Source organism: Anomaloglossus baeobatrachus, chromosome 4 (genome assembly GCF_048569485.1).
Source record: "Anomaloglossus baeobatrachus isolate aAnoBae1 chromosome 4, aAnoBae1.hap1, whole genome shotgun sequence".
NCBI lineage: Eukaryota > Metazoa > Chordata > Amphibia > Anura > Aromobatidae > Anomaloglossus > Anomaloglossus baeobatrachus.
Genome location: NC_134356.1, coordinates 242,754,395 through 242,774,852, shown reverse-complemented (window position 1 = coordinate 242,774,852; position 20,458 = coordinate 242,754,395). Strand labels below are relative to the sequence as shown.

At 45.0% G+C, this 20,458-nt stretch overlaps 1 protein-coding gene across 1 annotated transcript in view; it reads right to left on the bottom strand.

Annotated features, from left to right (window-relative positions):
• Positions 1 to 20,458, bottom strand: part of PTPRQ (protein tyrosine phosphatase receptor type Q) — an 855,789-nt gene that overhangs the window by 483,006 nt on the left and 352,325 nt on the right. The window contains exon 24 of the mRNA XM_075342420.1: positions 1,960 to 2,088. Coding sequence (XP_075198535.1) covers positions 1,960 to 2,088 — 129 coding nt within the window. The remainder of the gene's footprint in view (positions 1 to 1,959; positions 2,089 to 20,458) is intronic.

Sequence of the window (20,458 nt, the reverse complement as noted above, 5' to 3'; positions counted from 1 at the left end):
CATTATTCTAAAATTAAAAAAAACACATATTCACCTCCACCAGCCCTGCAGAATCTTCCGCTGCAAACAGTTGCTGCCGACCGCCGCTCATTATGAGCATGTTAAGGAGGTATCCGTGATGTCACGGGCACTAATCTCCGCCCCTCCGCTTTCCCGGAAGCAGCATCAGCGGGGAGTGGGCGGGGCTGGAGTCGAAGATCAGTACCCTGGACAGCAGCAAGGACCACGTGAGTATTAAAATTACCGGTTCTCCGTGTGTTATCACGGATAGCACACGTAGAACACACGTGGGCCGCATGTACCGGAGATACGTACTTACCAAACGCAACACGCAAGGAAAATACGTGTATCGCGGCACGTGCGTGATTTTCACGTGAGTGTGAGAGAGGCCTAAGGCAGAGTGGTAGTGTTGGGACTGGCGCTGATGTTTGGCAATAATAATAATAATAATAATTAATTTCATATATAACCAAAATTTTTAGCGGCACTTTACAATTTAGCTGGGACATGTACAGACCATAAAGATATTACAGAGTAACACAATTCAAGAGTTCTAGGAAGAATGATGGCATTGCCCACAAGTTTGTAATCTATAAGGAAGTGGGGGGACACAATAGGTAGAAAGTGCTTGTCATGTCAGGTCCAGTCTTCATTATAATCAATAGGGGTTTTCATATAAAGCTGCATGATTCGGTCATCAGCATTTGGTCATTCGGTCATCAGTATCTGTCTAAATGCAGTTACCAAGTGCTATTGGGTGCATGGAGGATGTAAAGCCATATGAATAGGAGGGACAAAATTCTGAAGACAGGGGGAACAGGGAAGCATTGGATTAGTGATGTGAGGTTTGTCTAGAGATTGTTTTTAAAGTGCACTGAAAAATGTAGGAGCTAGGTATTTTTCAGATTGCCCATGGTAGTGCATTCCAGAAAACTGGTGCAGCATGAGAGAAGTTGTGGAGACTGAAGTGGGAGGTTTGGATTATGGAGGGTATTACTCTAAAGGCCCTGTCACACACAGAGATAAATCTTTGGCAGATCTGTGGTTGCAGTGAAATCATGGACATATTGTTCCATTTGTACACAGCCACAAACCTGGCACTGATTGTCCACAATTTCACTGCAACCACAGATCTGCCGCAGATTTATCTCTGTGTGTGACAGGGCCTTTAGATCAGATGCAGAATGTAAAGCATGGGTAAGGTGATAGGCAGAGATGAGGGTGGTGCAGAACTGTAGAGAGCTTTGTGAGTGAGAGAGATAAGTTTATATTCTACTCTGTAACCTGAAATGGGTAATGAGTGCAATTAATGGCACAAGGTGGAGGCATCGGTGTTTCACCTAGACAGAAATAGGATCCTAACTGCCGCATTTAGGATGGATCGAGGCGGAGAAAGTTTGGAAAGAGGCAGACAGACCAGTGGTGAGGTATATTAGCAAGTTGAACTTTTTGCCTGTTACACACATTAAAGCAACCAATGTTCAAGCTGTACTAATTTCTGGAAATGCCCAGTGTACAATCCATTTAAAGAAGTGGTTCACCTATATTTATTATTGGCCACAATGATAATATGTTGAGAAACAAGGTTTCTCTCAAATACCTTGCGCTGCCAATAATGCCTGTTCGTGGCGCTATTGTGATCCGCTCAGCCCAATCACCTGATCCCCGGGGCTCTGTGACCTGACCTGAGGGTTTCGGTAATGTCACGTCAACTTCCTGATCACTTGACATCCCAGAGGCCGGCCCCAGTTTCCACGCTCAACACAACCAAGCGTGTCTCATTGGTTGCGGCACTCCGCAGCGAAGGAGGAGGAAGCAGGGAGGTGCTGGGCTGTGACGAGCAGTGAAACTCCGCAGACAGCCCAGTCACTCAAGGAAGTGAACCACTTCTTTACTGAGTGACAGGAGACACAGTGTGGAAGGCAACGGCCTCAACTTACTGTATGTCAAAGAACTTACCGGTTGGACCATACAATTCAACTCTGTAACTAAATTTTCCAGTCACAATAGTTGGAGCATCCCACGTTACAGAGAAGGATCTTGCTGTAATGTTTCCCTTGATAACATTCTGAGGGGGATCTTCTGGCACTGAAACAATAAATAAATATTTTTTCTTAAACTAACATGCCATTATATAGTAGTCCATCACATTAAGGGGGTTATACTCATTCATCTAAAGTTAATGAAAACAGATGATTCCACATTAAAACGCTCATTTGTTTTAGTAACTAATGACATATCATAATCGACTGAAGAGTAGTCAAGTTTGTTTAAAATTTTCATCCAAATACCAATGGACAATTTTTCTCAAAGAACATTATCAGAATGCTCCTTGGACATTAAAGAGAGTCATTATTTCTTTGCCCTCTGTTCAACTCTAACTGCCAATGGCTGTGGTAGCATAACTTTCATTCTCCATGTTCATTGAGCCATGAACCTACTTTTAACTTAACTATCTACTTAGATCACCAAAAAGTCTACCTTGTCAGAGCCATGGTTATGTAAAACTACATTCAACTAAAATTGCAAAAGGGAGTGCCTATATAAGATGTGTATGACTATTTCAACAATAAGGCTGTGTGGATGCGTTGACTTTTTATCGCATTTTTGAAGGAAGTATTAAAACTTAAAGGGGATCCTAATTCCAGCAAAGTCAATGAGAATCCTGAAGTGTGATGCACTCGGTAAGTATTTTCTCCTTTCAGATTTTGTGCAGAAAATAATCTGCAGAATGTCAATTCTTTAAGGTTTCTGTAGTGTTTTTCTCATCCACTGACTTCATTGAAGCCACTCAAAAATGCTAAACAATACCGCAGGTATAAAAAGGATAACAGATTTGCTACATTTATGACCATTTTTACTTGCAGTGAATGTTCTGTCCCCACTTAGAGGTGATTGAAGGCAGGTAGTTGGGTAGAGGTGTGAGGAGTCTTACCTTCGTTTCCACTAGGTGAGGCAGACATGACCAGAGCGCTCCAGGGTGGACGGATTCAAATGTACACACGCTGAGATGAAGCAACAGTGGTTTATTTTTTCCTCCATGAACAAAACGTGCAGCAGTACAGTGGTTCAAGTGGCTATAACTGTGGTAGTCTTGTGATGATTGTCCTAGAGCTGCTGCTCGTCAAAAATGTTGCTTTCTGAAGCCCAAGGGAGAAATAGATGTGCTCCTCACAAATGTACTGACTAAAAGTGAAACTAAGATCGAGGCAGGATGTGAGGTCACATGGAGGCCTGAAAACACTCCTACAGTATGGACTAAAAAGAACCAGGGAACCAGAAGGGCCTAACCAGTAGATGGCAGCAAAGGACAAGCATGAACATATATACTGTATAATATAAGACATTGAATAACATTCATTAAATAACAGTGGATATGATCATTAAAGGTTTTAAAGGAGGAACAGTACAGTGAATGCTATAGAGATAGATAATAAAAATCTTTTTGGCCTCAGTGTTAATATGAGTGTTAAATGTTCCCTGGGTGTACTAAGGGTACATTCATATGGTAACTGTTGTTCATATCTTGCAATCAGCAAAGGTAAAGCAGACAGCTGCGGGCTAATATTAATAGGCTGGGAAGGTCCATGGGTATTGAGCTCTTCTCAGCCTAAAAATAGCAACCCCCAGCCACCCCAGAAGTGGCGAATAACTTTAGATGCACCAATTTTGGCACATCACCTAGACTCTTCCCAATTGCCCTGCTGTGATGGCAATCATGGTTGTTGTAATTAGGGTTAATGTCAGCTGTGCAGTATCAGCTGGCATCAAGTCCTGGTGTTAGTAATGGAAGAGTTATCTATTAGACACTCTCATTACTAACCCAGTAAGTAAAAAAAAAAACCTGATGAGCGGTGACATTCCTGACTTCATCACTAATCACAGTAATGAACAATGACGTTCCTATTATTTATTTATTTAATCATAAACAGCTCGTCGGGTGAATTGTCAGGTTACCTGAAGATACTCCCTGACCTAGGGTCCACGTACCCCGTCATGCCCTGGTCCCAGCCCAGTGATGGTGCAAGGCCACCGGCTGTCCTTTTCGACAGTTCCATGCCCCTTGCCACGATCCCCTGTGACCAGGGGTCCAGCTCCTCTAGGCCCAGACCACCGTCTGCCACCTAGATAGCTTCCTAGGAGCCCTTCTCCTGACCTCCTCTCACTTCCACTTTGCAAGCTCAATTCTCCTCTCCTGACACTCCTAACCTCACCTCTCCAACCCCCCCAGGTGGGCGACTCTATTCCACTCAAGCCGTCCACTGGTGTGTTTGGTGGGTGTGGTGCAGAGTGTACCTAGGATTTGATTAGCTGATGTAGGCAATACCATGTAGTTGGGGACCCATAACCAAGAAGGAGGTGAATACTGCACGGGAGGGAAGATTGTGCAATACCTGATAGTCCAGGGGCGGAAACCAGAATAATTTCACGTTGGACCTAAATGCGAGCTGTGGTGACTAAGGAAAATAAACTCTGGCACACTGTATAATTTCCCAGAAAGGATAACAGACACAAGTTCATTCAATCTTGATCTTTTTTTTTTTATTGGCGTGACAACAATTTTTTGTGCTGTACAATTACAGAGAGTCCACCTGGACACAACATTTCGGCCTATTGGCCTTCATCCGGTCAGACAGTCTGACTGAAGTGTTACAAATGTGACAAGACAAGCAACAGAACATAGATCAGTAAGAGAATAAAAGTCAATATGCATGTAACAATAATAGTATATGATATCAAGATACAATATATGAGGGGAATACAATATAGACCCCTGGGTCAGAACACAAGTCCTTCCAGTACTGCAGAAAGGTAAATTATGACAATTAGAGGAAATGCCATATGTGCAGTGGTGAAAAAAAGGGGGGGGGAGCTGCCGCAATAAAGAGGGAGTCAGTGCGGAAAGGCCTAAATCCGAGCAAAGGGTGCTTTACACGCTGCGACATCGCTAACGATATATCATCGGGGTCACGTCTTTAGTGACGCACATCCGATGTCGCGATGTCGCAGCGTGTAAAGCACCCTTAAGAGGCTCACCCAATATGAGTAGGAGTCCCAATGTTGGTAAGAAAGTGATAATGCGTGTATTCTCTACCTGTAGCATAAGAGAGAAGTTATAAGGTAATCACTCCACTGGACTAGGTGTGTGTTCAAAAGGATTACCATAATATAAAAGATGGAACATACCTATTAATGGTAGTCAATATAAACTTGTAGGTTCAAATCCAAATTAGACAAAATCTAGATAGTTCTGGTAAGGGAATTAGATATGTCACATTACTCATGGAAAAAAATGTGTCACAAATAAAATGTGTCATAAGGAAAAGACTGGTAAAATAATACCTATTAATGAGGAGCAGATTGAAGTCTTGCCTGCGTATTGTGCGTCTATCACGTGGTACTACGTAACTGATAGAAGTGTGAGTCTGGTAAGGAGCTGATATACGAGGTCAGCAATCCTCAAGGGAAAAGAAGATATGATGTATGGTGTGAATCAGGAGCCATCATGCATAGAAAGATACTGGAAAATAATGTAATAATTTATTACCTCGAGACATATGAGTCAGAATAGACCAATATAAATGGCAATATCAGTGCTTACATCACATTTAGGAGAGGAATCTGTATGAAGTAAAAATAATTTGTGGTCAATAAACAATGTAAGTATAAATGTAAGAGACGGAGAGAGGGAGAGAAAGTTGGCTGAGCACAAAGAGTGTTACCATATTTATCCTGAAGCTAGGTCACATAGGAAAATCCTTATAATGATGGTGGGATATATTAGAGGTAACCTCCTGTGATGAATGCAAACTGTGGAGGTTAAAGGAGGGAGTGTTATTGGAGCATAATATCGTTAGTATACCAGGGGTATAGGGGTTCCTGGGCATATCAGGGAGACACTTACCGTTTGTCTGTTGTGGTGCGTACATGCGCCGTGCATCCTGTGCAGTGCCATGCTGCTATGGACTAGCGTTTTAAATGGTGGAGGTAGGAACATCACTTCCGGTGTTTAACACACGGAAGTACAGAATGGCTGCGTGGAACGCACGACGCGCATGCGCAGATGCTAATAGTGCTGATGCCTTCAGTATCAGGTGCGCGCGCGTCACTTCTGGTCTGTGGCACGCGGAAGGCAGTGAGAAAGATATGGAACGCAAATCGCGCATGGGCAGAAGTTCTAGGACTCTTGTAGTGATACCAATGACTAGTATACGTTACTGAGAGCTGTAGATCCAGTGATTGGTCAAATAGCAGACTAAAGGCCGCTTTACACGCTGCGATCTCGCTAGTGAGATCGCTAGCGTGCGTACCCGCCCCCATCGTTTGTGCGTCACAGGCAAATCGCTGCCCGTGGCGCACAAAATCGCGCGGACCCGTCACACTACCTCTAATTACCCCACCATCATTATAAGGATTTTCCTATGTGACCTAGCTTCCAGATAAATATGGTAACACTTTTGATGCTCAGCCAACTTTCTCTCCCTCTCTTACATTTATACTTACATTGTTTATTGACCACAAATTATTTTTACTTCATACAGATATTGGTCTATTCTGACACATATGTCTCGAGGTAATAAATGATTACATTTTTTCCAGTATCTTTCTATGCATGATGGCTTCTGTTTCACACCATACATCATATCTTCTTTTCCCTTGAGGACTGCTGACCTCGTGTGTAAGCTCCTTACCAGACTGACACTTCTATCAGTTACGTAGTAGCACATGATAGACGCACAATACGCAGGCAAGACTTCAATCTGCTCCTCATTCATAGGTATTATTTTACCAGCCTTTTCCTTATGACACATTTTATTTGTGGCCCATTTTTTTCCATGAGTAATGTGACATATCTAATTCCCTTACCAGAACTATCTAGATTTTGGCTAATTTGGATTTGAACCTACAAGTTTATATTGACTACCATTAATAGGTATGTTTCATCTTTTATATTATGGTAATCCTTTTGAACACACACCTAGTCCAGTGGAGTGATTACCTTATAACTAGAGTTGAGCGCGGTTCGTGGTTCGAGGTTCTCCAGTTCTAGGCTCGAGTGATTTTGGGGCCTGTTCTAGATCGAACTAGAACTCGAGCTTTTTGCAAAAGCTCGATAGTTCTAGAAACGTTCGAGAACGGTTCTAGCAGCAAAAAAAAAGCTAATTCCTAGCTTGGTTTCCGCTGTAATAGTGTAAGTCACTCTGTGAATCACACTATTATGACATTTCAGTGTATAGTGTGCGGGAACAGCGCCTTCAGATCACTGCTGTTTGTATAATGGCGATCGCCATTTTTTTTTTTTTTTTCCTTGTCTTCCTTCCCTAAGCGCGCGCGTGTAGTGGGGCGGGCCAGCATGTCAGCCAATCCCAGACACACACATAGCTAAGTGGACTTTTAGCCAGAGAAGCAACGGCATGTGTGATAGCATGTCCATATCACATGTCCCTGCATTATAAAACCGGACATTTTCCTCCAGGACGCCATTATCTCTTCTGCGTCTTTGGTGTCAGACATCACTGTCGCAGCTCCGTCCTCCTGAGTCCTATCGCCGATACAGCTGTATGCGCTGCATACACAGCGTTAGACAGCTTAGGGAGAGCACTTTCTATCAGTCCTTTTAAGGGCTCAAACCGTTAGGGTCAGAGCCATAGGTGACAGGTCCTGAAAACAGCGACAGCGTCTGTGTAGCCAAGGTCAGGGATTTCCTCCCTGCATTTCCCTATTAGGAGGGAATAGAAAGGCAGGCTTCCTTTCCTCTACCCAGAGCCCCACAATCCTGGCACTGTACCCTCTTGTCCTCTGCACACTCCAACTCATTATAACTAAGCCATTATACTAGCAAACACTGAGTGTACCTAGTGGCATCCTAAACGTGGCTATTGGACTTTGCTATAGTCCCACTAGTGCAAAGACATTTGCAGAGCACGTCTGCCTGCATTGCACACTCCAACTCATTATAACTAAGCCATTATACTAGCAAACACACAGTGTACCTAGTGGCATCCTAAACGTGGCTATTGGACTTTGCTATAGTCCCACTAGTGCAAAGACATTTGCAGAGCACGTCTGCCTGCATTGCACACTCCAACTCATTATAACTAAGCCATTATACTAGCAAACACACAGTGTACCTAGTGGCATCCTAAACGTGGCTATTGGACTTTGCTATAGTCACACTAGTGCAAAGACATTTGCAGAGCACGTCTGCCTGCATTGCACACTCCAACTCATTATAACTAAGCCATTATACTAGCAAACACTCAGTGTACCTAGTGGCATCCTAAACGTGGCTATTGGACTGTTGTCTAGTCACACTAGTGCAAAGACATTTGCAGCACCTCTGCCTGCATTGCACACTCCAACTTATTATAACTAAGCCATTATACTAGCAAACACTCAGTGTACCTAGTGGCATCCTAAACGTGGCTATTGGACTTTGCTATAGTCACACTAGTGCAAAGACATTTGCAGAGCACGTCTGCCTGCATTGCACACTCCAACTCATTATAACTAAGCCATTATACTAGAAAACACTCAGTGTACCTAGTGGCATCCTAAACGTGGCTATTGGACTTTGCTATAGTCACACTAGTGCAAAGACATTTGCAGAACACCTCTGCCTGCATTGCACACTCCAACTCATTATAACTAAGCCATTATACTAGCAAACACTCAGTGTACCTAGTGGCATCCTAAACGTGGCTATTGGACTTTGCTATAGTCACACTAGTGCAAAGACATTTGCAGAGCACCTCTGCCTGCATTGCACACTCCAACTCATTATAACTAAGCCATTATACTAGCAAACACACAGTGTACCTAGTGGCATCCTAAACGTGGCTATTGGACTTTGCTATAGTCACACTAGTGCAAAGGCATTTGCAGAGCACCTCTGCCTGCATTGCACACTACAACTCATTATAACTAAGCCATTATACTAGCAAACACTCAGTGTACCTAGTGGCATCCTAAACGTGGCTATTGGACTTTGCTATAGTCCCACTAGTGCAAAGACATTTGCAGAGCACCTCTGCCTGCATTGCACACTCCAACTCATTATAACTAAGCCATTATACTAGCAAACACTCAGTGTACCTAGTGGCATCCTAAACGTGGCTATTGGACTTTGCTATAGTCACACTAGTGCAAAGACATTTGCAGAGCACGTCTGCCTGCATTGCACACTCCAACTCATTATAACTAAGCCATTATACTAGCAAACACTCAGTGTACCTAGTGGCATCCTAAACGTGGCTATTGGACTTTGCTATAGTCACACTAGTGCAAAGACATTTGCAGAGCACCTCTGCCTGCATTGCACACTCCAACTCATTATAACTAAGCCATTATACTAGCAAACACACAGTGTACCTAGTGGCATCCTAAACGTGGCTATTGGACTTTGCTATAGTCACACTAGTGCAAAGACATTTGCAGAGCACGTCTGCCTGCATTGCACACTCCAACTCATTATAACTAAGCCATTATACTAGCAAACACTCAGTGTACCTAGTGGCATCCTAAACGTGGCTATTGGACTTTGCTATAGTCCCACTAGTGCAAAGACATTTGCAGAGCACGTCTGCCTGCATTGCACACTCCAACTCATTATAACTAAGCCATTATACTAGCAAACACTCAGTGTACCTAGTGGCATCCTAAACGTGGCTATTGGACTGTTGTCTAGTCACACTAGTGCAAAGACATTTGCAGAGCACCTCTGCCTGCATTGCACACTCCAACTCATTATAACTAAGCCATTATACTAGCAAACACACAGTGTGCCTAGTGGCATCCTAAACGTGGCTATTGGACTTTGCTATAGTCACACTAGTGCAAAGACATTTGCAGAGCACGTCTGCCTGCATTGCACACTCCAACTCATTATAACTAAGCCATTATACTAGCAAACACTCAGTGTACCTAGTGGCATCCTAAACGTGGCTATTGGACTTTGCTATAGTCACACTAATGCAAAGACATTTGCAGAGCACCTCTGCCTGCATTGCACACTCCAACTCATTATAACTAAGCCATTATACTAGCAAACACTCAGTGTACCTAGTGGCATCCTAAACGTGGCTATTGGACTTTGCTATAGTCACACTAGTGCAAAGACATTTGCAGAGCACCTCTGCCTGCATTGCACACTCCAACTCATTATAACTAAGCCATTATACTAGCAAACACTCAGTGTACCTAGTGGCATCCTAAACGTGGCTATTGGACTTTGCTATAGTCACACTAGTGCAAAGACATTTGCAGAGCACCTCTGCCTGCATTGCACACTCCAACTCATTATAACTAAGCCATTATACTAGCAAACACTCAGTGTACCTAGTGGCATCCTAAACGTGGCTATTGGACTTTGCTATAGTCCCACTAGTGCAATAACATTTGCAGAGCACCTCTGCCTGCATTGCACACTCCAACTCATTATAACTAAGCCATTATACTAGCAAACACTCAGTTTACCTAGTGGCATCCTAAATGTGGCTATTGGACTTTGCTATACTCACACTAGTGCAAAGACATTTGCAGAGCACCTCTGCCTGCATTGCACACTCCAACTCATTATAACTAAGCCATTATACTAGCAAACACTCAGTGTACCTAGTGGCATCCTAAACGTGGCTATTGGACTTTGCTATAGTCACACTAGTGCAAAGACATTTGCAGAGCACGTCTGCCTGCATTGCACACTCCAACTCATTATAACTAAGCCATTATACTAGCAAACACTCAGTGTACCTAGTGGCATCCTAAACGTGGCTATTGGACTTTGCTATAGTCCCACTAGTGCAAAGACATTTGCAGAGCACCTCTGCCTGCATTGCACACTCCAACTCATTATAACTAAGCCATTATACTAGCAAACACACAGTGTACCTAGTGGCATCCTAAACGTGGCTATTGGACTGTTGTCTAGTCACACTAGTGCAAAGACATTTGCAGAGCACGTCTGCCTGCATTGCACACTCCAACTCATTATAACTAAGCCATTATACTAGCAATTTTTGCTGCCAGTTTAAGGGCCGTAGTTGCATTGTCAGGGATATTTATTCTTTATTATTCTGCTGTTAATAAAGCTAGACCACCACTGCAATCTACACCACCTCTCAATTTTTACTACCACATTGTCAGTCCACAATCTTGTCGCAATCAACATGAGTGGCAAAATGACAGATGCTGGTGGAAAGGGGAAGAGGCGTGGTGGAAAAGGCAAAAAAGGTTTTGTCCGTGGGGAAGGTGGCAAAGCTCCATTATCATCTGCTGAAGATAGACCATCTACCAGCAAAAGTAAGATGTCTACTACTTACCGTGGACAATCCGATGTGCTCCCTTTTTTACGGACACGAACAACAGGAACAAAGGTAGATGATGGGCAAAAAAGGAAAATGCTTGAATGGATCTCAAGTGGTCCAACAAGTGCCCTCTCAGCCACTTCAAGTACCGCATCCAAAAAACACCAGTCCTCTGAGTTGTCATCCCAATCAAACTTGCTTTCTCACAGCTCTGAAGTCTCCATCAGCCCTGCACAGTATGGTGGAACTGAGATGGCTGAGTCTGCAGAGCTGTTCAGTCACACTATAGCCTGGGAATCAGAGGTCTGCTTCCAAGCTACAGTGAGTACAGAACAGGAAATGGTCTGCAGTGATGCCCAGAACCTTTGTGACTCTGATTCAGGCCGTGAGGACCAAGTTTCGGAGCATAATGTTGACCCTTTTTCACAAACTGTAACACCTGTTGTTATAGACAATGAGGAACATACTGATGACGATGAGACGCAGATACCAGATTGGGATGACAACTTAAATATTCGGTCAGGGCAAGAAGAGGCTCGGTCAGAGGGGGAGGGGAGTGCAAACACAACAATTGATGATGAAGTTCTAGATTCCACCTACTGTCAACCCACAGTCAGGCACTCGAGGAGGTCAACAGAGGTGGTGGAGGAGGATGCAACTGATGACGAAGTTACCTTGCGCCTTCCTGGACAGAGTCGGAGTACTGGTAGCACGTCTACAACTGCATCCTCAGCCACCACTCTGCCTCTGAGCATTATTCGGGGTGGATCATCAGGTCGCATGGCCTCTAAGCCTTGCCTAGTCTGGTCCTTTTTTGACATAGAAAAAGATCGCCCAAATTATGTGATCTGTAAAATTTGTCATGGTTCTCTTAGTAGAGGTCAAAACCTCAGCAGTTTGACAACTTCTTCCATGAATCGTCACATGAATAAATATCATATGGCCCGGTGGGAAGCTCACCGTGCTGCAATGCGGCCTAGCGGAGCGAACCATCCACCGCCTGCCCCTTCCAGTGCATCCGCGCGCTCGTCATCTTCTGGGACTGTGGGGACAGCTGTTACACCTGTTTTTCCACCCACAACTTCCACCAATGTAACCGCAACAGGCAGTATGCTTGGTAGGTCGTCAGTTGTTTTGGAAGGGGAAACAAGTGAGTGTGTACAGCTGTCTCAGACATCGATAGCACCAACTTTGGATGAAGGCAACATCATGTCTCCGCCTGCACTTTCCTCACAAACCTGCATTTTTCCAGGGACACCCTACTCAACACCGTCTACACACAGCAGCCAGATCTCTGTCCCTCAGATGTGGACAAATAAAAGGCCATTTCCTGCGACCCATGACAAAGCTAAGAGGTTGACTCTATCCCTCTGTAAGCTGTTGGCTACAGAAATGCTGCCTTTCCGCCTAGTGGACACACAGGATTTTAGAGACCTTATGTCTGTCGCTGTGCCCCAGTACCAGATGCCTAGTCGCCACTACTTCTCTAAGAAAGGTGTGCCCGCGCTACACCAGCATGTCGCACACAACATCACCGCTTCCTTGAGAAACTCTGTGTGTGAACGGGTGCATTTCACCACCGATACTTGGACCAGTAAGCATGGACAGGGACGTTACATGTCGCTGACTGGGCACTGGGTAACTATGGTGATAGATGGTGAAGGGTCTGCTGCACAAGTCTTGCCGTCCCCACGACTTGTGTGTCAATCCTCTGTCTGTCCAAGTTCCGCCACTGCTTCTGCATCCTCCACCTCATCTGGGTCCTCCACCTCCGCCCCAAGCCTGCCTGGTCAGGCCACCAGCGTTCTCACTGCGCAGAAGGAATCACGCACCCCTCATTACTATGCTGTCAGCAGAGCGCAACGGCATCAGGCGGTCTTTAGCTTGACATGTCTTGGGAATAAGAGTCACACAGCTGAGGAGTTGTGGTCAGCTCTGCGGTCCGAGTTTAATAAATGGTTGTCTCCACTCAACCTGCAGCCTGGTAAGGCCGTGTGCGACAATGCTGCAAACCTGGGTGCGGCCCTTCGCCTGGGCAAGGTGACACACGTACCTTGTATGGCTCACGTGTTGAACCTTGTCGTGCAGCAATTTTTAACACAGTATCCCGGACTAGATGGCCTTCTGAACAGGGCACGAAAACTGTCTGCTCACTTCCGCCGTTCAAGCGCCGCAGCTGAGCGACTTGCATCGCTCCAGAAGTCTTTCGGCCTGCCGGTTCATCGCCTGAAATGCGATGTGGCGACACGCTGGAATTCAACTCTACACATGTTACAGCGACTGTGGCAGCACCGCCGTGCCCTGGTACAATACGTCATGACGTATAGCCTGGGCCAACGAGATGCAGAGGTGGGGCAGATCACCCTGATGGAGTGGTCTCAGATCAAGGACCTATGCACCCTTCTGCACAGTTTCGACATGGCGACGAATATGTTTAGCGCTGACAATGCCATTATCAGCATGACGATTCCAGTCATTTACATGCTGGAACACACGCTAAACACTATTCGTAGTCAGGGTGTGGGACAACAGGAAGGGGATGAACTACAGGAGGATTCATATGCGCAAGACACAACAACATCACCAAGGTCCAGACGTTCATCATCACCAAGGCGCCAGGCATGGGAGCATGGGGGACAGGGATCAACAAGGGCGCATGGTAGCAGGCGAGATGTTGAGGAAGGTGCAGGAGGACATGAAGAAATGGAGGACGAACTGTCCATGGACATGGAAGACTCAGCAGATGAGGGAGACCTTGGTCAAATTTCAGTTGAAAGAGGTTGGGGGGAGATGTCAGAGGAAGAAAGAACGGTTAGCACCTCTATGCCACAAACACAGCGTGGACTTGGTCCGCATGGCTGCGCAAGACACATGAGTGCCTTCTTGTTGCACTACCTCCAACATGACCCTCGTATTGTCAAAATTAGAAGTGATGATGACTACTGGCTTGCCACACTATTAGATCCCCGGTACAAGTCAAAATTTTGTGACATAATTCCAGCCATAGAAAGGGACGCACGTATGCAGGAGTATCAGCAGAAGCTGTTACTCGATCTTAGATCCGCTTTTCCACCAAACAACCGTGCAGGTGCAGGGAGTGAATCTCCCAGTTGTAACTTGACAAACATGGGACGGTCTCGTCATCTTCAACAGTCTACACGTACCAGTAGGACCGTATCTGGTGCTGGTAACAGCAATTTTATGGAATCTTTTCATAATTTTTTTAGACCCTCCTTTGCAAGGCCACCAGAGACAAGTCTGACACATAGTCAACGGCTGGAGAGGATGATACAGGAGTATCTCCAAATGAACATCGATGCCATTACTGTGCAACTGGAGCCTTGCTCCTTTTGGGCTTCAAACCTAGAAAAATGGCCAGAGCTCTCAACTTACGCCTTGGAGATTTTGTCGTGTCCAGCTGCCAGCGTTGTCTCTGAACGTGTCTTCAGTGCTGCTGGGTGTGTGCTGACAGATAAGCGCACGCGTCTGTCCAGTGACAATGTGGACAGACTGACGTTCATCAAAATGAACAAGTCATGGATCCAGAAGGAATTTACAACCCCTGTGTCATCCTGGGGAGAGTAAATGCTTGTGGATTTGGAATGTGCTTGATGCAAATCTAGCTGTGAAGTGTACAACTAGGGCACAAGTGCTGCCACTGAATGGGTGGGTGTGTGTGGTGCACAATTTTTGGAAAAAAGGGAGACTCCGCTTGGAGTAACCCTTGCTTACATTGTTTTTAAAAGAAGCCAAGATGAACAGAGCTGGGATCAGGAAAGACTTTGCTACCTACCCCGGTGTCATCCTGGGGACAGATAAGAATGGCGTATTTTTGAATGTGCTTGATGCAAATCAAAACATCCTGTTTGCAACTAGAGCCCAAGTGCTGCCACTGATGGGGTGGGTGTCTGTGTGGCCCAATTTTTGGAAAAAAGGGAGACTCTGCTTGGAGTAACCCTTGCTTACATTGTTTTTAAAAGAAGCCAAGATGAACAGAGCTGGGATCAGGAAAGACTTTGCTACCTACCCTGGTGTCATCCTGGGGACGGTTAATTATGGCGTATTTTGGAATGTGCTTGATGCAAATCTAGCTGTGAAGTGTACAACTAGGGCACAAGTGCTGCCACTGAATGGGTGGGTGTGTGTGTGGCCCAATTTTTGGAAAAAAGGGAGACTCCGCTTGGAGTAACCCTTGCTTGCTGTGTTTTTAAAAGAAGCCAAGATGAACAGAGCTGGGATCAGGAAAGACTTTGCTACCTACCCCGGTGTCATCCTGGGGACGGATAAGAATGGCGTATTTTTGAATGTGCTTGATGCAAATCAAAACATCCTGTTTGCAACTAGGGCCCAAGTGCTGCCACTGATGGGGTGGGTGTCTGTATGGCCCAATTTTTGGAAAAAAGGGAGACTCCGCTTGGAGTAACCCTTGCTTACATTGTTTTTAAAAGAAGCCAAGATGAACAGAGCTGGGATCAGGAAAGACTTTGCTACCTACCCTGGTGTCATCCTGGGGACGGTTAATTATGGCGTATTTTGGAATGTGCTTGATGCAAATCTAGCTGTGAAGTGTACAACTAGGGCACAAGTGCTGCCACTGAATGGGTGGGTGTGTGTGTGTGGCCCAATTTTTGGAAAAAAGGGAGACTCCGCTTGGATAAACCCTTGCTTGCTGTGTTTTTAAAAGAAGCCAAGATGAACAGAGCTGGGATCAGGAAAGACTTTGCTACCTACCCTGGTGTCATCCTGGAGACGGATAAGAATGGCGTATTTTTGAATGTGCTTGATGCAAATCAAAACATCCTGTTTGCAACTAGGGCCCAAGTGCTGCCACTGATGGGGTGGGTGTCTGTATGGCCCAATTTTTGGAAAAAAGGGAGACTCCGCTTGGAGTAACCCTTGCTTACATTGTTTTTACAAGAAGCCAAGATGAACAGAGCTGGGATCAGGAAAGACTTTGCTACCTACCCTGGTGTCATCCTGGGGACGGTTAATTATGGCGTATTTTGGAATGTGCTTGATGCAAATCTAGCTGTGAAGTGTACAACTAGGGCACAAGTGCTGCCACTGAATGGGTGGGTGTCTGTGTGGCCCAATTTTTGGAAAAAAGGGAGACTCCGCTTGGAGTAACCCTTGCTTACATTGTTTTTAAAAGAAGCCAAGATGAACAGAGCTGGGATCAGGAAGGACTTTGCTACCTACCCTGGTGTCATCCTGGGGACGGTTAATTATGGCGTATTTTGGAATGTGCTTGATGCAAATCTAGCTGTGAAGTGTACAACTAGGGCACAAGTGCTGCCACTGAATGGGTGGGTGTCTGTGTGGCCCAATTTTTGGAAAAAAGGGAGACTCCGCTTGGAGTAACCCTTGCTTACATTGTTTTTAAAAGAAGCCAAGATGAACAAGTCATGGTTCAGCAAAGACTTTATCTACCTACCCCGGTGTCATCCTGGGGACGGTTAATTATGGCGTATTTTGGAATGTGCTTGATGCAAATCTAGCTGTGAAGTGTACAACTAGGGCACAAGTGCTGCCACTGAATGGGTGGGTGTGTGTGTGGCCCAATTTTTGGAAAAAAGGGAGACTCCGCTTGGAGTAACCCTTGCTTGCTGTGTTTTTAAAAGAAGCCAAGATGAACAGAGCTGGGATCAGGAAGGACTTTGCTACCTACCCCGGTGTCATCCTGGGGACGGATAAGAATGGCGTATTTTTGAATGTGCTTGATGCAAATCAAAACATCCTGTTTGCAACTAGGGCCCAAGTGCTGCCACTGATTGGGTGGGTGTCTGTGTGGCCCAATTTTTGAAAAAAAGGGAGACTCCGCTTGGAGTAACCCTTGCTTACATTGTTTTTAAAAGAAGCCAAGATGAACAGAGCTGGGATCAGGAAAGACTTTGCTACCTACGCTGGTGTCATCCTGGGGACGGTTAATTATGGCGTATTTTGGAATGTGCTTGATGCAAATCTAGCTGTGAAGTGTACAACTAGGGCACAAGTGCTGCCACTGAATGGGTGGGTGTGTGTGGGGCACAATTTTTGGAAAAAAGGGAGACTCCGCTTGGAGTAACCCTTGCTTACATTGTTTTTAAAAGAAGCCAAGATGAACAGAGCTGGGATCAGGAAAGACTTTGCTACCTACCCTGGTGTCATCCTGGGGACGGTTAATTATGGCGTATTTTGGAATGTGCTTGATGCAAATCTAGCTGTGAAGTGTACAACTAGGGCACAAGTGCTGCCACTGAATGGGTGGGTGTGTGTGGGGCACAATTTTTGGAAAAAAGGGAGACTCCGCTTGGAGTAACCCTTGCTTACATTGTTTTTAAAAGAAGCCAAGATGAACAGAGCTGGGATCAGGAAAGACTTTGCTACCTACCCTGGTGTCATCCTGGGGACGGTTAATTATGGCGTATTTTGGAATGTGCTTGATGCAAATCTAGCTGTGAAGTGTACAACTAGGGCACAAGTGCTGCCACTGAATGGGTGGGTGTGTGTGTGGCCCAATTTTTGGAAAAAAGGGAGACTCCGCTTGGAGTAACCCTTGCTTGCTGTGTTTTTAAAAGAAGCCAAGATGAACAGAGCTGGGATCAGGAAAGACTTTGCTACCTACCCCGGTGTCATCCTGGGGACGGATAAGAATGGCGTATTTTTGAATGTGCTTGATGCAAATCAAAACATCCTGTTTGCAACTAGGGCCCAAGTGCTGCCACTGATGGGGTGGGTGTCTGTGTGGCCCAATTTTTGGAAAAAAGGGAGACTCCGCTTGGAGTAACCCTTGCTTACATTGTTTTTAAAAGAAGCCAAGATGAACAGAGCTGGGATCAGGAAAGACTTTGCTACCTACCCCGGTGTCATCCTGGGGACGGATAAGAATGGCGTATTTTTGAATGTGCTTGATGCAAATCAAAACATCCTGTTTGCAACTAGGGCCCAAGTGCTGCCACTGATGGGGTGGGTGTCTGTGTGGCCCAATTTTTGGAAAAAAAGGGAGACTCCGCTTGGAGTCACCTTGCGGTGTTTTACATGATTTTAGAAGGGCGTGCCATGCCTATATCTGTGTGTCCTCCTCTTTTTCCTTGTCCAGCTGTTTTGTTTTCGCATGAGTATATGTCCTTGTCACTTTCCCATGTGTTTGTGTTGTGTTGTGAGTCATTTGTCACCTTTTGGACACCTTTGAGGGTGTTTTCTAGGTGTTTTTCTGTGTTTGTGATTGCCTGCCATTGTTTCCTATGCAGTTCGAGTTCGGTTCGTCGAACGTTCGACGAGCCGAACTCGAACGGGACCTCCGTTCGGCGAACCGACCTCGAGCCGAACTGGGACCGGTTCGCTCATCTCTACTTATAACTTCTCTCTTATGCTATAGGTAGAGAATACACGCATTATCACTTTCTTACCAACATTGGGATTCCTGCTCATATTGGGTGAGCCTCTTACTCGTATTTAGACTTTTCCGCACTGACTCCCTCTTCATTGCGGCATTCCCTCTCCCCCTTCCTTCCCCCCTTTTTTTTTCACCACTCCACATATGGCATTTCCTCTAATTGTCAGAATTTACCTTTCTGCATTACTGGAAGAACTTGTGTTCTGACCTAGGGGTCGTTATTGTATCCCCCTCATATATTGTATTTTGATGTCGTGTACTATTATTGTAACATGCATATTGACTTGTATTCACTTACTGATCTATATTCTTTTGCTTGTCTTGTCACATTTGAAACACTTCAGTCAGACTGTCTGACCGGATGAAGGCCAATAGGCCGAAACATTGTGTCCAGGCAGACTCTCTGTAATTGTACAGCACAAAAAAAATTTTTCACACCAATAAAAGAAAAAAGATCAAGATTGAATGAACTTGTGTCTGTTATCCTTTCTGGGAAATTATACAGTGTGCCAGAGTTTATTTTCCTTATTGTACTTTACTTTCTCCTGAGCACCTGACGTAGGTGATGCTAGGTCCTATTTCACTTTTTGTGACTAAGGAAAAGGCTGAAATGGATGGGAAATGGCAGAATCACTCTCTCTCTATCTCCTCCGTGGTGCTGGAAGCCGGAGTAGCAGGGACTATACGAGTATGTATCGTTCCCGGAAGCTGCAGCAACGTGTATGTAGATGATGCTGTGCGGCCAAGCCAATCACAGTAACACCACAACAAAGATGGCTGCGGCGTTACTGTGAGAGTAAACAACATCGGATGTGTTCATTGGGTGGAAAACAGGCACCAGAAAGTCAGAAATGAAAATGAAAGTATCGGAGCGGATGTTGTTTTATCCATTAAGTTATGTGAGAGGCCCCTGATAGGGGTCCTAAAGGGTTCATTTCTCCTTGTGGAGACTGCCAAGTTGGCATAAGGAGACATATAGGCCATGCAATGTTCCTCTGGGAATTTAAATTCCATTAATGCCCCTAATCATCGAGCTGTGAGGGGCTGGCTTCACCCTTGCGCACTTATAAATTTGCGTTCACCATTGCATCAGTTGTGCAAGGCACAGTCACAGTCTCGATAAGTGACAAAAGGGATTTCAATGATACCCAATGTACATGTTACTGTAAACTTCATATACACTACTCACAAAAAGCTAGGAATATTTGTCTTTCGGGTGAAATTTATAGAAAATGTAAAAAGTTCACTCTACAGTAATATTTTATCATGAAAATAGGGCTTTAAGTAGAAGCATGCAATGGTGATTTCCTCATCTTAAAAAATTTATTGAAACAAAAGCCAACAACAGTGGTGTATATACACCCAAAAAATGTCAATTTCTCAATAACTTGTCATATGGCCTTGAGCACCATTTACAGCTTGATAACGACATCTCATGCTGTTCCCAAGTCGAGCTATTTTCTGCTGAAGCATGGCATTACATTCTTTTTAATGAGCGAACCTCAGGTCATTGAGGTTCTGGGGTACAGAGTTTTGAGCCTCTACACAGCGACTCAGCTGATCCCATAGGTTTTCCATGGGATTCAGGTCTGGAGAAAGTGCAGGCCACTCCATTTGAGGTACCCAGTCTCCAGAAGTCATTTTCTAATGATGAAACCTCAATGAGCTGGAGCACACTTGTCCATGAAGCTATGAAGATAAAATTAGGCCTGTATTGTTCATACGAGGCACAATGACTGGATTAATAATGTTATTCAAGTAGTAGGGGCTTATCACT